This window comes from Lepidochelys kempii, chromosome 5 (assembly GCF_965140265.1).
Source record: "Lepidochelys kempii isolate rLepKem1 chromosome 5, rLepKem1.hap2, whole genome shotgun sequence".
Taxonomy (NCBI): Eukaryota; Metazoa; Chordata; order Testudines; family Cheloniidae; genus Lepidochelys; species Lepidochelys kempii.
In genome coordinates, this window is record NC_133260.1 from 134,220,212 (window position 1) to 134,241,584 (window position 21,373).

The window sequence follows — 21,373 nt, forward strand, 5'->3', positions numbered from 1 at the left end:
CTGACACTGTTTCTCAAAACACAAATCAGTTACTTTACAAGTTTGTATTTTAAGAAGTTTCTTTCTGGAAACTTGGAAGGCCAAGGAGAGACCATGGTTAATCCCTTATTGCAGATGCACACACAACCACAATAACTTGAGCATGCACTTCTTTAAACCTGGGCCAAAGTTATTGACCCTGTATTGACCATTTTAGTCAAGTGGTAGTCACTCAGAATTAAACTGATTTTTGTTTAATAGTGAATTGACATTACTAATGCCCTGGGGAGTCCAACTCTGTACGTGGTTTACCAGGTTATTTTGGATAAACCAGTGGTTCTTATGTATGTTATCTCCACTTACCCCCTAAATTCATTGTAGATAATAGAGTATGTCTACACAACAGTGTAAGCCTAGGGTTGGTGGGATTCCAGTCAGCTGATGCATGTCAGGGAATCGTGGAATTGAACATCTACTTTGCATTTTAACAGGTTGAGTTTTCTGACCCATGCTCAAACCTGGGGCTCTGGCATCCACACTGCTGTGCACAAATCTGAGTCAGAGAAAAACCCTATCCCAAAGTCCCTAGTGCGCCCCACCTCCAATTGTCGACACTCTAGCCCTAGGAACACGATGCACTGCAGGTAAACTACTGCCCACCTTGTTTCCTAACTCTGGCAGTGCTGTTGATGTCACTCCAGTGCCCACGAGGGGCCTGTGAGTACATAATCTGCATAATTAGCTCCTTTGGTGACTGTTGCAGTAGAATGCCTTCAGTTTGAGAAGGTTGATGCTGAACTACCATCTAATCTAAGAATTGGGCTCTCCAGCTCTAGACTGAGGATAATTAGGACATCAGTCTCCAGGGCTGTCAAACAATTAGCATGAAACTTTGCAATTCTTAATTTTTAAAATGGGATGTTCAATGAAGGTGTTCTTGGTTGGCTTTTATTTTTGTCTGTTTTTAAGTTAGATATTTAATATAGGGTTTAGAGGAAAAACACAGGCAGCCCAGCCTGCTGGCTCCCGGCTACCTGGATGTTGGGGGTCATCCCTCCCCCAGCTATGCTGAGCCGGGAGCTCTGCTGCTCTCGTCCCTGCATGGCAGCTGCTTGGTCCCACTCTGCTCGCTGTCCTGCTCCCAGGCCGCCCCTGCCTTCCTTGGGGCTGCATGTGCAGCGGCATCCAGGTTGTGTGGTTGGTGAGGGAGGTGAGTGGGAGCCAGCTCTAAAACATGAGATTCTTTTCCATTGTTACTTAGTACTCTTAGAGTACTATTAACAAATTTAGAATATGGATAAATAACAAGAAAACAAAACTGTTAGTTGCTGTAATTGCAATTGTGAATTGTTTTAGCAACCTTGCTTAAGTGACCGGACTGTGTCACTGGTACCTAGAACAGTGATGCACAGTCCCATTGAGTCAGTTAGTACTGATCAGCTCTGCCATACTTAACCGCTCACCACACCATGAAGGTTGTCAGGTTACATTTCAAGGTAGAATCAGCCCTTTACTTGACTTGTGTAACATGCTCTTCTTAAAGAAAGGAAGCAAAGCATTTAGAGTAAAATGACTGATTTTTGCATTTAATAGTAATGTCTCTGAATGTACTTTCGAGGCTCTTACACTGAATTTTTTCCCTTTAAAAAATTCTTAGGTATGCTACATATGATGAGGCAGGGCACATGTGCACCTTTTCCCCTTTACCTTAGTGTTGGGACCTCTGGAGGCAACAGCCTAGTGTAGAAAGCCCTGCCTTGGAGGGCTGTACACCAAGCTGCTGCCTATGTTTTCTGTGATACCCCAGGAGCTCAATCAGTTTTTAATGAAGAGAAGATTAATGGATAACTTGATCAGTCTGTATGTACATACATGGGAAACAGACATTTGATAAAGGGCACTAATCTTATCTCTGCTCTCTAATCTCTCAGACACAGAAAACAAGATCCAATGGCTGGAAGTTTGAAGCTAGGCAAACTCAGACTAGAAATGAAGTGTCCTATTTTAATAGGATAATTAACCATGGAACAATTTACCAAGACTTTTGGTGGTTTTTCCATCTCTGTGATTTTTAAATCAAGATTAGATATTTTTCTAAAAGATATTCTAGTTCATCCAAGAATAAATTTAGAGAAGTCCTGTAGCCCATATCATACAGGAGGACAGATAAGATCAGAATGCCTTGTGGACTTAGAATCTATTAAGTTAGGAGGGTGTCAGTTGATAGGGCTATAATATCTAACACTCAAAATTTTGTTGGACCCAATTCACTATCCACTGACTGTTTGGGGAGGGGGGCGGGAGGGACAAAAAACAAGTTGCATCACTAAACAGCACTTCAAGCCTTCTGTTACTTTTCAGAACTTCCCTTCTCTGCCATCCTGGGTTGATCCATCCAATGCATTACTGTGCTGTCCAGGCAGCCTTCACTGTCTCTCCTTACCATGTTACCAACTGTCAGTTGGTCTATACTTACCATTGGTGACCATTCCAGCTGTTGTGTTAAGCCATTATTTGGTTTTTCAAAGCAATCTGGCACAGATTTTGTTTTATTGGGATTAATTTCCGGTGTTAAACTGCAGGAAGCTTTTTAAATTAGGCCAGGAACTGAATATTAGATAGCTGTGAAGATGCCCTTGACCTTAGTGAAGAGTGAGGAAGAGGAATTATTAGTACAAGGAGTGTCACCAACACACTGAATCTTCCATAGAAGCCTGTATTGTGTTCTGTCCCCAGGAACTCTGCCATCCTGTTGACTGCTTAATACAAAACTTGAACATACTGAAAAATGAAATCAGCAGAATTTGGCAAGTTTAGTGTGACTTTCCTTCACTTCCTCTTGAGTGAATGTCTCAGTTTTGGTATTTCTCAAAATCTGCTTGCACCCTTTTACTGCATTTAAAACTGTTATTTTTGCCCCTCTAGTGACAGGTCAGTCTTATGAGAATATGGTGACTGAGATCATGTCAATGGGCTATGAGCGAGAGCAAGTAATTGCAGCACTGAGAGCCAGCTTCAACAATCCTGACAGAGCAGTGGAATACCTTCTAATGGTGAGCTGTTTTTTCATCTTTTCACTTTCTCCCCATCTTTTGAGAAGAATTTAATCTTTGAATGATTTGATAACCTAAAAGAGATAAGATGAGTAAAAGTCCACAAAGGAACAGCAGCTTTAAGTAGAGGGGCTGGCAGGTTGAGAAATGGATTTTCAAGAGCCTACTGCCTTAAGGGCGATACCTGCGTCTAAATTTTGTGATTGCCATATTTTGTACTCATTTATTTGGCTGCATATGCTAGGTGTGTCTAAAAATTGTGATGCTGATGTGGTGTGGTTAATTAGCTATAACCTGTCTCAATTGGATACTGCCTGTATCAATTAACTAAAAATGGTTCTCTTATTGTGACCAATTGAGGATAATAGTCACTGTTTTTTTGTATTGGCAGTTATAGTATCACAAAACAGACTAAGCCCTTAAAGCTGTTGGTTCATCCTTGGTATGAATCATGCTATAGAGCCTAGGGAGCATATCCTGTATGTATTATAATAACTTAGGGTCTGGACTTCAGTGTTTTTCTTTAAATAGTAGTTAAACTTGGAGAGGAGTTGATTGATCAATCTGCTGAAGAAGATACAACCTATCTGTGGTAAGACTGGCTTTAAAAATGCAGTGCACTTCTATTTGCTTGATTGGAAATGGAAAATGGCTACAAGTCCAAGTGAATCTTGTTATGTTACTTCATGTTAAAATCTTCTTCATTCCATTTTTGTATTGGGTTACATTCAGTTCTGTTTCTCAGCCTGATAGGTTACAAGCAGCTCTGGAAACTAAGAAAAATATGAAAATGGGTATGGAAGCTCAGTGGGACAGATGGTTATTTAATGCATATTTCCAGTGTCTCTAGCTTTGGCTACATTTGAGTTCATTTGAAACTGTCACATCCCAGAAATCAGTTTCCCTTTGCTATTCCCCGTTCATGCTTAATGAACTTAATTTCTGGCTTATTTTGAAGCTGAGAGATACAGATTGTGTGTGAACAGGTCTTCCTATAGACTGAGGAAGGAAAAAAACTCGAACTTTCTAGGAAGCTTTCAAATTGGTAACAGTTTTTCGTAGGCATCGTTCATATGTAAATCCTTCACGTTACTACTTACAGTTTTAAGCCAGTGCTGCACTTGTTACTTATGACTCATTTTCAACATAAATTGTGTATAACTGACTTCAAGCTTTCAACTGTGAGGACTAAACATTGCACTACATAACAGATGTAAAGAGATCTCAGTCCTCCCCATTAATGTTCTAGGTTTCACAGTGTTGGTCTATAATAGAGAAATTTCTTTACATAGCTGTTTAGTAAGCCAGCAGTAAGAGAATTTTTTTTAATGATGTAAACTTCCGCATAGTTCCTGTATGTCTGGGATTGGGACTTGATGAGAGAGAGCTGGCTAATCATAGAAATGTAGGGCTGGAAGGGACCTATAGGCATCGTCCTCTCCAGGGTTTCTCGACCTTTTTGATACCAGGGACCAGCTTGCTGCCTTCATAAACTGTGTCAGGGAAATTTCAGGGACTGGCAAGGAGGTTGCCATGTTTGAGTCATTGAGAAACAACTAGTTCAATCCCCCTCACCCTGTGCCACCACTGAGGTGGAACCAACTAACTGTACCTAGACAGGTGTCTGACTAGACTGTTCTTCAAAACCTCAAGTGATGGGGATTGCACAACCTTCCTTGGTAACCTATTCCAATGCTTAATTAGCCTTATAGTTAGAAATTTTTCCCAGTTTCCAACCTAAATCTGTCTAGAGGCAGAATTAAGCCGATTACTTGTTTGTCCTGCCTTTAGTGGATATGGAGAACAATTGATCACTATTGACTTATCAGGTCCCTCCTAAGTTGTCTTTTCTCAAGACTAAACATGCCCAGTTTTGTAATGTTTCCTTGTAGATCAGGTTTTCTAAACCTTTTACAATTTTTGTTGCTCTCCTCTGGGTTCACTCCAATTTATCCACATTGTTCTTAAACTGTGGCACCCAAAACAGGACAGCTACTTCCTGTGTTTCACATACAATGCTCCTGTTAATACTCCCCAAAATATTAGCCTTTTTTACAGCTACATCATATTGACTTATTAAATTTGTGATCGACTGTAACCCCAAATCCGTTTCTGCAGTACTACCACCTATCCATTTATTCCTTATTTTGTATGTGTGCATTTGATTTTTTTTCCTTCCTAAGTGTAGTACTTTGCACTTGTCTTTATTGAATTTCATCTTGTTGATTTCAGACCAATCCTTCAATTTGTCAAGGTAATTTTGAATTTTAGTCCTGTCCTCCAAAGTGCTTGCAACTCCTCCCAGCTTGGTGTCATCCGCCAACTTTATTAGCACACTTTCCACTCCTTTGTCTGAGTCATTAATGAAAATGTTGAATAATACCAGACCCAGGACAGAACCCTGTTGGGACTCCACTAGATCCCAGTTTGATGCCAAACCATTGCTAATTATTCTTTTGATTAGTTTTTCAACCAGTTGTGAACCCATCATTAGGTAATTTAAATCTAAATCACATTTCCCTAGATTGCTTATGAGAATATTTGTCAAAAGCCTTACTAAAATCAAAATGTCAAGTCTCTTCCCCTCCTGCCCAAAACAGGAGACCAGTAAGCCTGTCAAAGAAGGAAATTAGGGTTGGTTTGGCATGATTTGTTCTTGATAAATTCATGTTGGCTATTACTACTTATCCTCTAGATGCTTACATATTGTTTAATAATTTTGTTCCAGTATTTTTCTAGGTATTAAAGTTAGGCTGATGGACCTATAATTCCCAAGGTCCTATGTTCTCTTTTTAAAGATAGAGGTACTGTATTTTCCCTTCCCTCTTGTACCACATCCGTCTTCCATGAGTTCTCAAAGATAATTGCCAATGGTTCCAAGATTGCTTCGGCTAGTTCCTTAAATACACTAGCATGAATTTCGTTAGGCCCTGCTGCCTTGAATACATCTAACTTACTTGAATGTTCTTTAACATGTTCTTTCCCTATTCTGGCTTGTGTTCCTTCTTCCTTGTTGTAAATATTAACTGTGGTAACAGTTAACCGTTCTGGTCACAATTAACCATTTTAGTGAAGACTGAAGCAAAATAGGCATTAAACACCTTGGCCTTCTTGGTGTCATCCGTTGTTAGCTCTCCTTCCCTGCTAAGTAGTGGACCTACACTTTACATTAGAAGCAAGAGAGAGGATTTATAGAACCTCTTCTTATAGCCTTTCTATCCCTTGTTAGTTGCGACTCATTTTGTGCCTTTTGCCTTTCTGATTTTGTCCCAACATGCTTGTGCTGCTATTTTGTATTCACCTGTAACAATTTGTCCATGTTTCCATTTTTTGTAGGATTCCTCTTTTTTGATTTTTCAAGTTACTAAAGAACTCCTAATGCAGTCATATTGTCCTCTTACTGTTCTTCCTACTTTGCTTTGGATCAGAATAGTTGAGCCTTTAATGTTGTCTCTTTGAGAAACTGTCAGCTCTGCTGAACTCCCAAACCCTTAGATTTTCTTCCCATGGGACCCTATCTACCAGTTCTGAGTTTGTCTGCTTTTTTAAAAGTCTATTGTCCTTATTCAGCTGTTCACTCCTTTCTTTCCTTAGCCAAGAAATGGTTGATTTCATGATTCACTTTCAGCCAAATTACTTTGCACTGTCAGATTCACAACCAATTTCTCTTTAGTCAAAATCAAGTCTAAAATGGGTGCCCCATAGTTATCTCTCCACCTTCTGAAACAAGATGTTATCCTCAAGAAATGTTCCAAGAATTGCTCAGCCCAAATAAGAATATTGAGGGGAGCAATTCAGGAAACTAGATCTGTACCTCTGACAGAGCCCCTTGTAATACAGACTTGCTATTTAAGGGTCCTACATCCTGGTCTACTTCTGAGCTATCGAGTGCTGTAGGCAAGAGTGCTCTTCACCATCCGCCACTGGCAACAAGTGCAATCTTCCCATTTGGATGTGGCCCTTATGACAATTATGTATTGATTTCCTCTATTAAAGTCATACAATGAAGCGCTCATCGTGCAAAAAACATATTAGAACACTGCGCGACTCTGCATTAACTACCAGTAAACTTCCTGGTGCAGTTCAAAATGTTGAGTTTTAACAGAGCACTAAATTGGCGAGACCTCTCTCCCTTTTTTTTCAGTTTATTCAATGCTATATTGAATGATTTGGAGCTGTTTGTAGGTTTTTCAGCAATAGTGTCTGCAAATTTGTAGTGTATTAATGCTTTCTATTTGTAATGAAAGTATTGAGTCTTATTTCTAGGGCAAAGCAAGTGTAGTGAAGCCATTACCGTTGATCTCTACCCGTGAAAATGCTGTAAATTGTAACATGATCCCTGGATTTAGGGTATCCCTGGAGACAGAGAGACTCAAGCCGCAGCGGATCCCCCTCAGGCAGCAAGCACTGGTGCATCTCAATCTTCAGCAGCGGCAGCAGCAGCTGCAACTACAACTACAACTTCTAGCTCTTCGGGAGGTAAGACGGTCTTGGGCGTAAGGGTAGCTGTTACGCAGCCCATCTGTACTAGACGTTTAAGCAGTGGGGTTAAGTTCATGAGGTTTTTCGAAGTGAGAGACAAAAGAGCAGTAGAACTTGCTTGGAAGAAACACTTGTTGTGGGTGGCAAGTTTCAGAGTGGTAGCCATGTTAGTCTGTGTCGGCAAAAACAACGACCTCGCACTTGGTAAGGCAGCTCCCATCCTTTCATGTATTTATACCTGCTCCTGTATTTTCCACTCCATGCATCTGAGGAAGTGGGTTCTAGCCCACGAAAGCTTATGCCCAAATAAATTGGTTAGTCTCTATCGTGCCACAAGGACTCCTCGTTGTTTTTGTTGTGGGTGGGAAGATCTGTAATGTTGGGGCCAAAGTTGGTCAAATTCCCAAATACCACTGTTGGTTTTATACCCACTCTGTGATCCAGTGTGTGTGGTTTTAAGTTTCTGAGATCACAGATATGGACAGCTTCATATTTCCCCAACCTCATCTCTGGCTTCGTATTGTCTAGGATTAGAGTTGTAGCAATACATCACTTCAGAACTTCCCCACTTGTAACCACAGAGAATTAGGTTTAATTTATAAAGGTGTCCATTTTTATATTGCCTACAATAATAGGCAACCCTCCTTGTGCCCACCGAAATTTTTAAACTTACTAGTAAGCTCTTTGGGGCAGGGACTGACTTTTTGTTCTGTGTTTATATAGTGCCTAGCACAACGAGGACCTGGTCCATGACTAGTGCTCCTAGGCACTACTGTAATATAAATAATAATCAGGGTTCTCAAAATGTGGCAAATACTGTTAAGTAGGTGGTCCATGAGAGCCTCCCCTCTCTTGCAACCACAACAATGGTACATGAAAAAGCAATGTTGACAAAATAAAATTAAATATTTCCCGTTTTTTTAATGTAGTAAATGTCCTCTCAGTGCAACTCACTTTTCAATCTTCATCACTGTTTCACTGTTTTTTTCCTTTTTATTGTCCCCTTTCCACCTGTTCTGCATATGTTACTTGACCCTTGGTTGCTTTGCTTCCAGTGATGTGCCTTTCTAGCTAGTGACTCCAGTTTGTCCTGCTGTGTATCCAACCCTAATAGAAGCAGATAGACTGGCTCCACTATTTCTGGCTTCTCCATGCCTCCAGCTGTTTTCAAAGAGGCCTGTAGGAGTAGCTGGAAACAAAGCTAGCACTACATGTCCACCCAGCTCTTAATCCGCTGCCATGAAATGCTCTGTGGGCCATCTCAGTTTGGGCTCTGCTGTACGTAGATCAGTCTTTTGGGTAAGCCTTTGAGGGTGCTTGGGAAGAGGACCTATTCATCAGCATCATACCCCCCTCAAATATAGTACCTCACAGCAGCAGAGAGCTTTTCATTTTTCTGCAGGGGACCCACCAGTTCAGCTACTAAGTTCAGAGGACTCAAACTTGCCTTAACGTAAGCATTTAACAAGTACCTATCCTGTTTATTAAATGCAGTGTGGTTGCTAAGTTACACTACAAAGTATAAAGCTTCAAACATTACTTTTCAAAGGAGCCCCTATAGTTTCTTCTGCATAGTTTTAAAAGTTTGAGGTGGTGTTTGGAGACACTTAAGGGAGTGCACGTGCATCATTGGGAAGGTGGCAAAAGGAGTAACGCTTGGAATTGGCATTCCCAAAATGAAATCTAGTGTGAGGAGGTGGAGAGGGTCAGTGAGCGTGTCAGTTCATTGCTATTGTTAGTCCTTCATATACTAAAAATAAACCAAATTGTCTGCTACATTTTTGTCATTGTAATGACAAGTTTTCTTTAAGTTCTGCCTTTTTTTTGTGTACCAGAATAAAACTACACCCGTGCTGCATATTATAATGCTGCTGCTCTGCATTTTTATCTTTCAGATGTGTATATTTGGGAGGGAGTTGTATGGTGGTCTCCTAGCTATATGGTTCACAGACACCAATTTTTGATCTCCCCTCGGTTAGCAGAAACCTTTGTTTTTCCAGTATGTTGAATCATCCTTCTCTTTATCTAAAAAGCAAAATAAAAAACTGTATGCTTGTTGGAATTAATTAATTCCTCTATAAATTATATAGAATGGAAAACCACCCTTGGAATCTTATGTTCTGCTCTTTAAAAGGTTAGATGTGTGTCTTTATTTGAGGTGATATATTCTCATTACTGTTCATGGGTGGTTGGCAAGTAACTCGCTGAAACAGTTCAATCTGTGAAGGGGTGGGGGGAAAGCCTCTTAAAAGCTGATTTTTTTAGCAGTAAATGCTGGTCCCAAAGAGGCTGAACATTTGTCCACTTTTACTTGATCTCTGCAATTCAGCTGCAGTGGTCTTCAGATTAGATCTCTAGTCACCATCTCATTGGGGTTGGAGACACTTCTTGTAAAGCCACAAGATCCTTTGAACTCGTATATTTTGCTTTATCCCTTTGTATTACATTTTACTTTTTAAATTGAACAGTGTGAAATGTTAGTCCCCAACACAGCCCCACCTTAGGCCTTAAGAGACCAAAGTCTGCTTTTATTTTTTTTTAGTCATTTTCTAAATTCTTGAGCCATGTTGGTTGACATTCTCTTAAACTGAAGTTCTCTGTATAAAGCCACAGAACAGGAGCAGTGTGGTTATTGGTGAGGCAAGCTTTGCTGCCATTTCACTAGTGCACCTCCTCCCTAAGAGAGGAGCCACTTTCATGGGTGAGACAGGTCCTGCTGCCAAGCCCATTCCTTCGTCTGAGCCTGTCCGTAAGAAGGCCATTATGAATACTGTACACTTCAAAGACTTGAGTCACCTTGAAAGGAATTTTACATTACCCTCCAACTCTGAAACTTCAGCTAATTCAGTTTTTTCCTTCCAATATATATTGTTGGTCTCATTTACAGAAGCCTGTTTAGTAACTTGCTTGCTTTTTACTTAAATGTATAACTCTTTATATTGCAGGACATCCACTTGAATTTTTACGAAATCAACCTCAGTTCCAGCAAATGAGACAAATTATTCAGCAGAATCCTAATTTGCTGCCAGCATTGCTACAGCAAATAGGACGGGAAAACCCCCAGCTACTGCAGGTGACTTAAGCACCATGGGATAACGTGTCTAGATCAGGCAAGGGCGCTTTAATACATCAATACTAGCAATGTGCCCTCTTATTTTTGGGGTGTGAAACAATTTCATGACTGGAAAGTACTGGAATGGATGCTTTCTTTCTGCACCTCACCCAATTTGGCCACAAACTGAAGTACTAGATACTGTCGAAGAGTTCATAGAATCCTAGAAGATTAGGGTTGGAAGAGACCTCAGGAGGTCGTCTACTCCAACCCCCTGCTCAAAGCAGGACCAGCACCAACTAAATAATCCCAGCCAGGGCTTTGTCAAGCCAGGCCGTAAAAACTTCTAAGGATGGAGATTCCACCATCTCCCTAGGTAACCCATTCCAGTGCTTCACCACCCTCCTAGTGAAATAGTGTTTCCTAATATCCAGCCTAGACCTCCCCCACTGCAACTTGAGACCATTACTCCTTGTTCTGTCATTTCCCACCACTGGGAACAGCCGAGCTCCATCCTCTTTGGAACCCCCCCTTCAGGTAGTTGAAGGCTGCTATCAAATCCCCCCTCACTCTTCTCTTCTGCAGACTAAACAAGCCCTTAGCCTCTCCTTATAAGTCATGTGCCCCAGCCCCCTGATCATTTTTGTTGCTCTCCGCTGGACTCTCTCCAGTTTGTCCCCATCCTTTCAAAACTGGATGCAATACTCCAGATGTGTCCTTACCAGTGCCGAATAGAGGGGAATAATCACTTCCCTTGATCTGCTGGCAATGCTCTGACTAATGCAGCTCAATATGCTGAGTCACTGTCCTTAAATCCTTAAGATACGCTTGTAAATTCTCCTAGTTTTCATTTTCTTTAGAAGTACCATCTCTCAAATTATAAGTATGGTGAGTGGGTTGGGAAGGAAGAAGTCAGAAGCTTTTTTCCGAAAAGGGGAGCTATTGAGACTCAACTGAATTACGATCAAATGTTAGCAATAGAAGGTAGGTATTCCTTTAGTAATACCTGTGACAAGCTAACCTTCCTCAGTAGCTGTCTTTTTGGCCAGTGAGAATAATGGAGAAACCGCCTTAGTTCCTGCACAGAATGCATGACAGCTTATTTCCTTTACATGGGGTGCAGAGTGTGTAAGGGAGTAAAGAGAGAGCTGCAACTTGACTATGGTAACCATAACAGCTTCTCTTCTCAGTCAGAACCTGCCAAGCATTATTCTCAAAATTAACCAGGCTTCCAAAATATTTCTCTAGACCACTTTTAAAGTTGCCTGTTTGCAGGACTGAACATGCTTTATTTCAGTGTATTGCTTCCTTTTGTTCTCCCATGCACCACAGCAAATCAGCCAACATCAGGAGCATTTTATTCAGATGTTAAATGAGCCAGTTCAAGAGTCTGGTGGCCAAGGAGGAGGTGGCGGTGGTGGGAGTGGAGGAGTAGCAGAAGCTGGAAGTGGTCAGATGAACTACATTCAAGTAACACCTCAGGAGAAAGAAGCTATAGAGAGGGTAAGCTGCCTTTTTTGGGTTTAAAATACTTTACATGCTCTTGCTATCTTTTTTTCTCCCAAGATTAGACATTGTGCAGGTTAAAACATGCACTAAAGCTGTATGTGAAGTTGATACCTTACTGCTATGAATCATCTTAATTTTCCAGTGTCCGATTTGCAGTCTGTTATAGTCTTGGCCTGCTGGAAATCATGTCTTTGCTGATAGGCCATTGCTTCCCAACCTCTTCTGGAACTTGCCTTTTTAGAAGAGAAGCTCGTAAAAGGCCATGCAATTGCAATCACAGCACTGCGATTTGAAGTGGCCAAAGGTCCACTGTGTACATACATAACTGAGTGAGTATAGAGCTCTATTTAGGAAGAGGGTAAAACAAAAGTTCTTCTTCGAGTGATTGCTCATATCTATTCCAATTAGGTGTGCGCATGCCACGTGCACAGTCATCTGAAAGTTTTTTCCCCTAGCAGTACCCGTCAGGTCGGCTGTGGAGCGGCGCCTCCATAGCGCTCTATACAGACCCTGCCGACCCGGCGCCGCCTCTGTTCCTTCTTACTGCCAGTGACGGTCTTTGGAACTGTGGCGTCTTGCTCAGCAAGCTCTCTACGTTTCCCTAGTTCTGTTTACTTAGTGTTTGTTTTCCTTAGTTTGTTCATTTATTAGTGTAGTGTTAATAGTTCGCTGTCGGGAGTGGGGGTTCTCCTTCAACCCGACTGCACTCTCCTTGGGGACTCAGGGCATGCCTAAGTCCCAGGATTCAAACCCTGCAAGTCCTGCAACAAGCGTATGCCAACGGGCAACCCCCATGACGCTTGCTCGACGTGTCTGGGAAAAACACATCAGGTGGATACGCGCAGGATTTGCAAAGGGTTTCACCTGAGAACGAAGAAGGAGCGGGACTTCAGACTGACGCAGCTCCTCATGGAGGCAGCTCTTAGACCGCAACCAGCATCGGCGCGGCAGGACCCGGCACTGAGTGCATCGGTGCGTAGCATCCCGGCAGCAGCGGAGATGACTCTGCGGAAGGGCTCTGGAAGAGACCTGCAGCGTCGCTGCTCTCCGGTGCGGAAACCATCGGAGACGACTTGGCACTGGTCCCATTCTCTGGGTCAGAAGCTGCACCGGAATCAAGGGAGGAGTGGTTCCCTGACTTCGGGACTGAACCCCTTGGAACCGGCCAGTGGGGCGTTTCCCAGGGAGGAGCCCCCAGTGCCGAAAACTTCGGAGCCAGCACTGTAGACTTCAGTCCCGCAAGGGGCGTCGTTGAGTCCGGTGCAATTGTACTCCCTATGTCAGGTAGTGGAGAAGGTACAACTGCCTTCCACCCCAGACACATTTGAGTCCACGAGAGACCTCATAGACATGATGGCACCGCAGTCCCCGGCCCTTCGCACCAAGCCCCCAATGCCACAGCGTGTGATAGCATCCCGCAGAAAGCCTGCAATGCTCCGCCCCTCGGCGCCACCAGGGACAAGACACCACTCTGAGTCCTAACACTTCTCAGAGTCCTAATCCCCAAGGCAAGGGTGGGGGGGTGTGATCCATTCTAGACCTGTGAGGACTCAACGAATTCACGGTGAAGTTAAAGTTCAGTATGGTCTCCCTGAGCATGATTACCCCTTCCCTGGATCCGGGAGACTGATACGCCACCCTCAACATGAAAGACGTGTACTTTCACATAACCATTTGCTTCACGCACAGGCGATTTCTAAAGTTTGTGGTCGACCACAAACACTTTCAGTTCAAGGTCCTTCCATTCGGTCTCTGGACAGCCCCCTGAGTTTTCTCCAAGTGCATGTCCATCGTAGCAGCCTTTCTTCACAAGAGACAGGTGCTGGTATACCCCTACCTCAACGGCTGGCTGCTCAGGGGGCGCACCAGAGAGCAGGTGGAATCTCGGGTCCGGTTCATCAGATCCACTCTCGAGAGACTGGGCCTCCTCCTTAATGTGAACAAGTCAACCTTGTCTCTGACCCAGAGAATAGAGTTCATCGGGGCAGTGGTGGACTCAGTGCAGGCAAGAGCATTTCTGCAGGAGACATAATTCCAAGCCATGTAAAACATCATTCCAGGCCTCAGGCAATTCCCGACCACTACTGTTAGGGGTTGACTACATCTCCTTGGCCACATGTTCGTGGTCCGGCATGCCAGGCTGAGGCTCAGACTTCTGCAAGCATGGCTTGCGTCAGCCTATCGCCTGGGACACGAGAACCTGGAATTAGTAGTGATGGTACCAGAGCACATACTCAAGTCCTTCCAGTGGTGGCTTGACCCTCAGACGGTGTGCAAAGGAGTCCCCTTCCACAGCCCTCCTTGTCCCTGGTAACGGATGCATTGACTCTGGGTTGGGGTGCGCATTTGGGAGATCTACAAACGCAGGGCCTATGGTCTCTGGACGAGCTCTCCCTTCATATCAACATCAAGGAGCTCAGGGTGGTACGCCTAGCATGCCGAACTTTTTGGGCCTGGCTGCAAGGCCAGTGCATGGCAATGAGGACAGACCAACATCGCTACCGTGTTTTACATCAACAAACAGGGAACACCTCCATCCCCAGATTAGACAGCCAGTTCTTGGGTGGGACCTGAACTTGGTCCTCTCCAATCTAATGGGGCCCCTGTTTGAACTGGTGGCGACTTGCTCCTTCCTCTATCTGTCGTACAAGGTAGCTTTTCTGGTCGCCATTACCTCAGTATGAAGGGTGTCTGAGTTGAAGGCCCTCACCTCTGACCCACCTTACACGGTCTTCCACTAAACCATTCAGAAAGTCGAACCAGCTTTCATAGCGGTGGCATCAGCATGTACGAGTTAGCCAAAATCCTAGCTCCAGCAGTTACAGCACACTCTACAAGGGCACAGGCCTCATCAGTGGCTTTCCTGGCCCAAGTCCCAATCCAAGAAATCTGCCGGGCAGCGACTTGGTCCTCGGTGCATATGTTCACCTCTCATTACGCCATCGTCCAGCATGCTAGAGATGAAGCAGCATTCGGCAGAGCAGTGTTCCAATCAGCAATTCCATGACTCCTACCCCACCACCTAGGTCAGGCTTGGGAGTAACCTAATTAGAATTGATATGAGCAATCACTTGAAGAAAGAATGGTTACTCACCTTCTTGTAACTGTTGTTCTACGAGATGTGTTGCTTATCTCCATTCCAAACCCACCTGCCTTCCTCTCTGTCAGAGTAGCCATCAAGAAGGAACTGAGGAGGCGCCAGGTTGGCAGGTTATATGTGGAGCGCTATGGAGGCGCCTCTCCAGGGGGCTCCACAGCCAACCCGACGGGTGCTGCTAGGGGAAAAAACTTTGACAGCTGTGTTTGCGGCACGCACCCACCTAATTGGAATGGAGATGAGCAACACATCTCAAAGAACAACAGTTACAAGAAGGTGAGTAGCTGTTCTTTTTTGCGAAAGCTTCAGATACCAATGCCAGAAGTGTAATAGTGGTTTTAGTAATGTGCAGAGGGAGTGCTTTTGTACCTTTAAAATTGATTCCTAAACTATTCAGACTGGCTCTGAACTTTCATAGGAAGTAGATGAAAGTCACTGTTTGAGTTTTTGCTCTGTAGGTTGCTAAAAATACTAGTAAACATCTATATAAACTTGCAGATCTGCAAGCCCTGGAAACCTAATGCAGTGAATGCATTAAATTCCATTTGCTGCTCAATAAAGGTGACACACATACACATGCAGTAATTTGGAACCAAATGAAACTTGAACAGTTGGGACGACAATTTGTAGAATAGACTGAGGCTGCATTATTTTGCTAACTAGAAGCGTAGCTGTGGAATTTTGAAGTAGTTACACTTGAATGCTCCAATCCAGTAAAATGCATGATGATTTTTACCTCTACATACCAACACTAAGGAAGTAGTTAAGTATCTAAATCTGGATTTGTATGTGTAATGCTTCCATGCAGTTCTTTTAAAACCCAGGTTTTTTTCTATAAATAGTTGTAAAGGAATAATTCCTAGGGCTGTCAGACGATTAAAAAAATTAATAGAATACCATTTATTTAAATATTTTTGGATGTTTTCTACATTTTCAGGTGTATTGATTTCAATTACAACACCGAATGCAAAGTGTACAGGTGTTCACTTTATATTTATTTTTTATTACAAATATTTACACTGTAAAAACAAAAGAAATAGTATTTTTCAGTTCACCTACTACAAATACTGTAGTGCAATCTCTTTATCATGAAAGTTGAACTTACAAATGTAGGTTTCAGAGTAACAGCCGTGTTAGTCTGTATTCGCAAAAAGAAAAGGAGTACTTGTGGCACCTTAGAGACTAACCAATTTATTAGAGCATAAGCTTTCGTGAGCTACAGCTCACTTCATCAGATGCATATCGTGGAAACTGCAGCAGACTTTATATATACACAGAGAATATGAACCAATACCTCCTCCCACCCCACTGTCCTGCTGGTAATAGCTTATCTAAAGTGATCATCAGGTGGGCCATTTCTTTTCTTTTTACAAATGTAGAATTATGTACAATAAAAACCCACATTCAAATATAAAACAACGTAAAACTTTAGAGCCTACAAGTCCTTGTTCAGCCAATCACTCAGACAAACAAGTTTGTTTACATTTGCAGAAGATAATGCTGCCCACTTCTTGTTTACAGGTTTACAATGTCACTTGATAGTGAGAACAGGCGTTTGCATGGCACTGTTGTAGCAAATGTCGCAAAATATTTACATGCCAGGTGTGCTAAAGATTCATATGTCTCTTGATGCTTCAACCACTATTCCAGAGGAATATCTGCTCGATAACGATCCAAAGCAGTGCAGACCGGCGCATTCCATTTTCATCATCTGAGTCAGATGCCACTAGCAGAAAGCTAATTTTCTTTTTTGACGGTTTGGCTTCTGTTGTTTCTACATCAGTGTTGCTTTTTTAAGACTTCTGAAAGCATGCTCCATGCCTCATCCCTCTCAGATTTGGGAAGACACTTCAGATTCTTAAATTTTGAGTTGAGCGTTGTAGCTCTTTTTAGAAATTTCATATTGCTATCTTCTTTGCATTTTGTCAAATTTGCAGTGAAAGTGTTCTTAAAACAATGTGTTGAGTCGTCATTTGAGACTGCAATAACATGAAATATATGTCAGAATGTGGGTAAAACCGAGCAGGAGACCTACAATTCTCACCTAAGGAGTTCAGTCACAAATGTAATTAACATTTTTTTAATGAGCGTCATCAGCATGGCAGCATGTCCTCTGGAATGGTGGCAGAAGCACAAAGGAGCATACGAATATTTAGCATATCTGGCACGTAAATACCTTGCAATGCCAGCTACAAAAGTGGCATGCAAACGCCTGTTCTCACTTTCAGGTGATGTAATTAAGAAGTGGGCAGCGTTATCTTCTGCAAATGTAAACAAACTTTCTCTGAGCGATTGGCTGAACGAGAAGTACGATTGAGTGGACTTGTAGACTCTAAAGTTTTCCATTGTTTTGTTTAAGTGCATTGTTTCATTGTTTTGTTTAACAAAAATACCCTACATTTGTAAGTTGCCCTTAAATGATAGAGATTGCACTACTGTACTTATATGAGGTGAATTGAAAAATACTATCTTTTGTTTATCATTTTTACAGAGCAAATATTTTTAATAAAAAATAATATAAAGTGAGCATTGTACACTTGGTATTCTGTGTTGTAATTGAAATCGATATATTTAAAAATGAAGAAAAACATCCTAAAATATTTAATAAATTTCAATTGGTATTCTGTTTAACATTGTGATTAATCGTAATTAATTTTTTTAATCAATCATGTGAGTTAACTGCGATTGACAGCCCTAATAATTCCCCCTAAAATTGTGGAAATGTTTGTATATTTCATTGAAATTTTGAATTCTTCCAATGGAGCTCCCTGATTCTGCAGCAGCTTTTGGAATAACCATAAGAAAGGTGGGGTAGGTCAGGCAGGGTTGGTGAAGGAAAATTGGTATGCACGAAAATAGCTCATTTTCCTCATGCAGCCTGCACAATAAGACTCCTGTCTCTATCTAGGGTCGCCTCAACCTGCTGTTTTCTCTTCTAAATTCATTTTTATGCAGTAAAGGATTAACTCTAAAACAGCTTCAAAACCTCATAGAGTGTAACATCTTTTCCTAGCAGATGCTCAGCACACTGCAGAGCTCCAATGCCTTATGTGGTGTCACCCCTGCACGCTCCCTAGAGGTGCACCATGATAAGTCTCTAGAGTTAATTAGGGATTGATATCCTCTCCTAGTTAAGAGCACCCAGTGTCTCAGACTAAGCGTTGGTTTTGTATTAATTTAGAATATGTGCAGGTTGCTCTGAGGCTTTTAAGAAAATCTTGTGACAGAAAATACAAATTCCTTAACCTGACTGACATGTAGTTAGCTAAAATGAAGACACAAGCAGAAGTGTAAAGTGGATAAATCCAGCACTCACTTTTATCCACCCAAACCTAATCAAATGGTCAGAGGTTAATGGTCTTCACAGCAGCAATTGCACTTGCCTGCTCGCTCAGTTAAAATCAAACACTCTTTTTGCTATAGTCAGGTTCCCCAGTGTCATTGCACACTAGACCCTGTTTGCTACAATCTATACTTGTTACTAAAGGCACCGAACTATCATACTATTCATATTTAAAATGTGCTTTGTGTTGAATGAATTTTAGCTACAGCAGTGCAACATTCAGATGCTATTTCCTGGTGCCTGTTTTATAACTTATTACAGCAGTGAAAGCAGAGATGTGTCTTAATATACTCAGTCAGACTGACATAGCCACATTTTAAATGAGAACTTAATTTGATCTTACCACAAGAAACCAAATAAAAAATCTCTAGTAAATAAGGGATAGGAAGAGAAGCCTAACTGTGGTCACAATGTTTATTTGAACAAATGGCTTAAATGGTGAAATCCTAATGTAGTAAACATTCCAGGAGCTTTAATATACTTAAATGTAGTGGTTTCTAAATACATGTCTCTTCTTTAGTTAAAGGCATTAGGATTTCCTGAAGGACTTGTGATACAAGCATATTTTGCTTGCGAGAAGAATGAAAACTTGGCTGCCAATTTTCTTCTACAACAGAACTTCGATGAAGATTGAAAGGGAGAGACTTTTTTTATCTCACGCTTCACACCAGTGCATTACACTAACTTTGTTCACTGGATTGTTTGGGGGTATTTGGGCTCATATCCACAATACTTGGTGTATGGCATGGGGGGAGGGAGAAGAAAACATAGGAAACGAAGTAAGAATAAATAAAGCATGTCTGCTTTAAAGTGGCAGATGCAGCAAATCACACAGTGTAAAATACTATACAACCAAAAATCAGCTTCTGCAGGTATTTAGTTCCTTCTGTACACTGTAGGTTACCTTTTTTTCTAGGGTTTCACTTTTACTGTACTAGTTCCAGAAACTTAGTGTAATGCCCTGCTTCATGTTTCTTTTTACTTAACATTGGTATTGGAAAATAGCTTTTGCTACCTAGAATCTACAATCTGTATTTCATGGCAACACTGGATAATGGCTTTGTGAAATCTAAAACAATTGAGCAACTGTAAACCTACATGCCAAAATATAGGTGGTTATTTTGCTGCTTCAGATGTATTAAATTTAGTGCAAGAAGCCCATGATTTCATGTTAAATGCTGGATTTAAAAGAAGAATGCCTTCAAATGAAAACTCATTACTGTTATGTTAAAATTTGTTGATCATTGAATTAAACTCCCTTCTAACATGATCTGGGAAGTTGTATACTACAGGCAAACTTATTTTCCTGTTTACGTCTTTTCTTTTTGGGGGAAAAAGGATAGCTATCTAATTACTGTTTACTTCAATGTTATGTTGCAGTAAAGGTTTTAAAAACAACCGTTGCATGTTTGGTTTTGATGTATCCCTTTTTGTGAATTGAGCACTTTCTTTGGTCAGCAAAAAAAAAATTTAAACTTCACTTCTCTCCATCATAGGGAAATATTATTTATTAAGTCAGATTCCACCGTACTTCCTGTTTTATTAAAGTTGTTTCACCAATGCAGCTGGAAGTATTTCAAAACCAGGTATCTAATGTTTGTAATACCTTTGCTTTATTTTTTTCATCTTCTGTGAGAATGTAGGACCACTTTAAGGCTATTGGCATTGTATTGCTCTTGAAAGGATTGTAATGTTCCAGGAACTTCTTTTCAGGAAGGACATTGTGTCTATAAATTGCTGTGTGGGGGAATTCAGAACCTGAGAATTAGGCGAACAATCAAGTTGTTGCATCCCAAAAGATTATGCACATCTACTTTTCCTTCTATTAAAAGTAAGCTCTAATTGTAGAGTTCTGAGTCTTATTTCTTGGTGCCCCGTTGTCAGTTATTTTGAGTGCTGAGTGGCTAATTCAGTGAACCTCCCTGTTAAATACATTTTGGCTTGGCAGAGACAACTTTAACTCTGGTGCAGTGCTGAGGAGGAAAATTAATTTTACTTCCTTCAAAAATCTCTCGTACAACATTTCCTGAACATGGGCTGAAGAGAAGTCATAACTTTTTAGCTATAAAGCAATAACTCTCTAAACTATGTGTTTAACTTTTGATCTCTTCATCCTTATTCATCTGTCTTTAATGGCACAATTCTGACCGGATGAGGGATTTTATACATGGAATATGTAGTCAGTATGCCGACTGATCTTATTGTTCACTGTCTACAATGAGTCATATACCTTGAAAAAGGGGATGAGGTGGGGGAGAGTAAAACAAATACATAGCTCCCAGGCTGGGATTTCATCTTTGCATTGACTAGCTACACTGTACAAAAACTTTCAGTGCCTAGAATAATGAGCTTCACTGTGCCCTGTGGCTTAACTAAACAGAGTTCTCTGCTCCTCTGTAGCCTTCAATTGTGTTTTAGTTTTCTGATGTTTCTCTTATTCATTAAACTTTCATTGCAACTCCTTAGCGTCTTTCATGGTTACATAATACCCTTGAGTGCTAACACTGCAACAATATGGCATGGTATCATAGCCAGCTCTAGAGACCAGTAAATAGTTCCACACTGATCTTTTAACCTTTGCAGTTTTACAAAATTTAACTTCAGGACTTCAAAAAACAAAAGAACTTCAATACACTTCAGATAATTTAAGCATGAGCATCAGTCCCGTAAGCATGGTTTCACAAAAAGTTGGTCAAGATTAGCCCCTTTTACCTGTAGAACATTGTTATATTCAGCATAAGCGTCACTACTAGATACAGTGACTGTAGACTGGTAATACTATGCACCTGAACTAGTGCTGGGAAAATGAGTAAAACTTTTATCCTGGATGCAGGCTGAGACAAATCCCAGCCACTCCT

At 41.4% G+C, this 21,373-nt stretch overlaps 1 protein-coding gene across 2 annotated transcripts in view; it reads left to right on the plus strand.

Annotated features, from left to right (window-relative positions):
* RAD23B (RAD23 homolog B, nucleotide excision repair protein) overlaps positions 1 to 20,362 on the plus strand; it is a 56,273-nt gene extending 35,911 nt beyond the window's left edge. Inside the window, exons 6-10 of one of the 2 annotated variants that reach the window (XM_073346004.1) lie at positions 2,905 to 3,032; positions 7,382 to 7,511; positions 10,460 to 10,587; positions 11,899 to 12,069; positions 19,036 to 20,362. In XM_073346004.1, coding sequence (XP_073202105.1) covers positions 2,905 to 3,032; positions 7,382 to 7,511; positions 10,460 to 10,587; positions 11,899 to 12,069; positions 19,036 to 19,149 — 671 coding nt within the window. In that variant the 3' untranslated portion in view covers positions 19,150 to 20,362. Of the gene's footprint in view, positions 1 to 2,904; positions 3,033 to 7,381; positions 7,512 to 10,459; positions 10,588 to 11,879; positions 12,070 to 19,035 lie in introns of both variants that reach the window. The other variant, XM_073346003.1, reaches the window with a different exon arrangement.
* The last annotated feature ends 1,011 nt before the right edge of the window (positions 20,363 to 21,373 follow it).